We start from the raw sequence: 3,135 nt of genomic DNA, 5'->3' as shown, positions 1-3,135 counted from the left end.
GTGGTGTTTTCCTCTTTCACATAAAGTTTCACAGAACACCAACATCAGAGAAGGCCCCAAACTGCCAAGGATGGATGAAGACAAAAACAAAACCACTTGGCAGTCACGTCTGAACACAAATTCAAGGGCAACACCTCACCTCAGAAATGCTACTTGTTTGGCAGAAATAGGTAGACTTACCTCAGAATGGCCACTAGGGGGAGGCAACCTGGGAGGGAGAGATCCTTAGTTAACCTGTTAACTTCCCCTTGAACTTTGGAGATCATAGAAGGACTGGAAGCATTCTGAAGTTCAGAAGCATGACCTTACAGGATGGCTTATAACGCAAAAGGGAGAGATTCGTTGAATCTTTACAGTAATTAGATATGAAAAGTGGTGCGTCTGGATGTCAGAGGATCGGGGAGAAGTGATTATGTTACCCTATTTTGGAAAGATGACCAATTTCATTTATGATTATCACAGGCATTTGAAGAAATAACTGAAGATTTGCTTATGTTCGTCAAATAGGCTAGAGTGAGTTTTGCTTATGTGGCTTAAATGGAGGGTTTTTCAAGCCTGGTCTCCATTTATATTTTTATAAACCACAAAGTACCCGAAATATCCAAGCAATTGTGAGGAAAAAGAACAAAGCTGGAAGCATCCTGCTTCCTCATTTTAACTTTACTATGAAGCTATAAAAATTTAAAAAAATAATAAACTCCTAAATATAGCATAGTATTACTATCCATGCAGAAACATACAACAATGGAACAGAATAGAGTGCTCAGATTTATACCCCCCCACCAACATGTAGTCAACTAATATCAGACAAGGGAACCAGGAGCACCCAATTGGGAAAGAACCTGTTTTACAAATGGTGTTTGGAAAAATGGATAAACATGCAGAACAATGAGGTTAGACCCCCACTTTATACCACTCACAAAAATTAAGTCACCATGGATTAAAGACTACATTCTTCTGTCTATTGGCTACACATTTTCTCCTCGTGATTACCGTGTGAATAGCAGTTTAAAGTGTGTAACCCCCTATTTTGAAGTGATAACAAGTTAATGTTGATAGCATTCCTAAACTCTACACTTTTACTTTCCCTCACATTTATGTTCTTGATACTACAGTTTGCATATTTTATTGTACATATCCAATAACAATATACTTCACTCTAAGCAAGGACTTCGATGGAGATGTCAAATACAAACCAACTCTCAGATCATGAGTTTGCAAAACGTACAAGGAGATATATATATATAATATTTCCCATTGTAAACCAACTTCTAAAAAGTAAAGGAAAAAAAGAGAAACAGTCTGTGTGGTACTTTTAAATATACAAGTAGTAGAGAGATACCATGTTCACCACCAGGGATTTCCACAGAGGCGGAAAATTCGAACAAAATTAAATCGTCATTTCCGAGGACGATTAGGAACACAGAGAGTATCACTTCTCCCGTTCACAGACAACTAGAAAGTGAAGACAAAGGACCAACTCCATATGGTAGGCATTGGGACAGTGCTCCCAGAAAGACACCTTGTTCACCGCTTCACGACTTTCACAATGTCGTCCAATATCAAGCAAGTTAAATCGTCATTTCCCAAATCTTGCGAGTAAAAAACAATTATTTTTACCACTGCACACCGACTTCTAAAAATTGAAAAAAAAAAACCAAAAAACTACGTTGTCCTTTTATGGATACTCCTAGTGGGAAGATCTCCTTTTCACCACTATACAAAGTTGTCAATATAGGTGGCCAATGCAGAGTTAAATCGTGATTTCCTAGAACTTGTGAGGAGAATGAACTTTTTTTTCACAACACACACAAACTTCTAAAACGTGAAGACAAAGAACGAGATTGTGCGTAATTTCTGTGATATTGCTAGCAGAAAGATACTATGTTCACCAGTATAAGAAGACTTGCACGGTGGAGGCAGATACGAATCCATTTAAATTATGATTTCTCTGAACCTGCCAGGAGAGACGCTTTCTCACCACTGCACACAGACCTCTACACAGTGAAGAACGAGGTGCAAGTCCAGGCGGTAATTTTAAAGATATTGGTAGGACGAGTGACAGTGTTCACCAGCATAAAACGACTTCCACTGTAGTGGCAAATAGAGACCAAATTAACTCGTGATTTCCCAGAACGTGTGAGCACGAAGAAATCTTTCTCCACGCTGTACACCGACTCTAGAAAGGGAACAGGTCCCTGCGGGAATTTCCATCAGATCGCTGGCACAGAGCTCCTGTGCTCCCTAGTAGGCAAGGACGTCCGTCCGCAGAGGCGGCAAATACAAACACGATTCCCGGTGGTGTGGCAGAGCGCGGGAGGAGGGAGAAGTCGTTTTGCCTCAGTGTGCACGGACTTCTAGGAATTGAAGAGACAGGAACAAAGCCAAGTCCCACTTTTTAACATAGACTCTCTAAAGCACCTGTGGGTAGAAATCAATCAGAAACGAAACGTAGAAACCTCAGAGACTGAGAAAAACTGAACAGAGAACTGTGAAGGTGCATCTTAACCGGTTTTTATTTTCTACGTTTCACCAATGAGAATCTTTTCCAAGGGCAGAGAAGGAAAGGCTCCCGCCGCAACCTCAGGGCTCCTTAGTCCCAAAGATGCTCCTGCGGAGGCGGCAACTGAAGGTGTACGCGGTATGAGCGATCCAGCGCAGGCAGCCTGCGAATGCCCGGACCGCGCTCCCCTGAGCGCTCTGGAGAGGTCTGCGGGGCTCCGACGGGTGCGCGCCCGCGGCTCTCCTCCCGCCCTCTGTCGCCAGCAGGGGCGTCCTGGGGAAGGGAAGCTGCTGATGCCAAAGTAGCTCGGGTCCCTCCGCACGGTCCAGCTCTCCGGAGGACGCCTCTGGCTTCTTCTGACTCCAGGGCAAGAGGCCTCCAGTGGCCAGAGCGGGTCTTGGTTCCGAGGTGCTGTGCGCTCCGGGCAAGACTTGGTTTTGTGTGTAGACCCAGCGAAGCCGCCAACTTGGACTGGAAAGCAGTTCTGAAGGCAAAGCACCACCGTGGACTGAGGGCTCACCCAGCACAGGATAGAAAGGGAGCGGGCAAGGCCCAGGATCTTCTGAGCGCGGCAGCGATGCAGCTGGAACTCTGGCGCCTCCGCTGTGGCATCCCATGCCTCTTTCCCAGGG

General features: G+C 44.8%; 1 protein-coding gene across 1 annotated transcript; it reads right to left on the bottom strand.

Moving 5' to 3' along the window:
* Positions 1–2,583: 2,583 nt before the first annotated feature.
* On the bottom strand, positions 2,584–3,120 carry ANXA2R (annexin A2 receptor). Its single transcript, XM_029941267.1, has one exon. The coding sequence runs from the start codon at positions 3,118–3,120 to the stop codon at positions 2,584–2,586; it is 537 nt and encodes a 178-aa protein (XP_029797127.1).
* Positions 3,121–3,135: the final 15 nt, after the last annotated feature.

Source organism: Suricata suricatta, chromosome 6 (genome assembly GCF_006229205.1).
Source record: "Suricata suricatta isolate VVHF042 chromosome 6, meerkat_22Aug2017_6uvM2_HiC, whole genome shotgun sequence".
In the NCBI taxonomy this organism is placed as follows: domain Eukaryota; kingdom Metazoa; phylum Chordata; class Mammalia; order Carnivora; family Herpestidae; genus Suricata; species Suricata suricatta.
The sequence above is the reverse complement of the archived record's forward strand: the minus strand, read 5'-3'. Positions and strand labels throughout refer to the sequence as shown.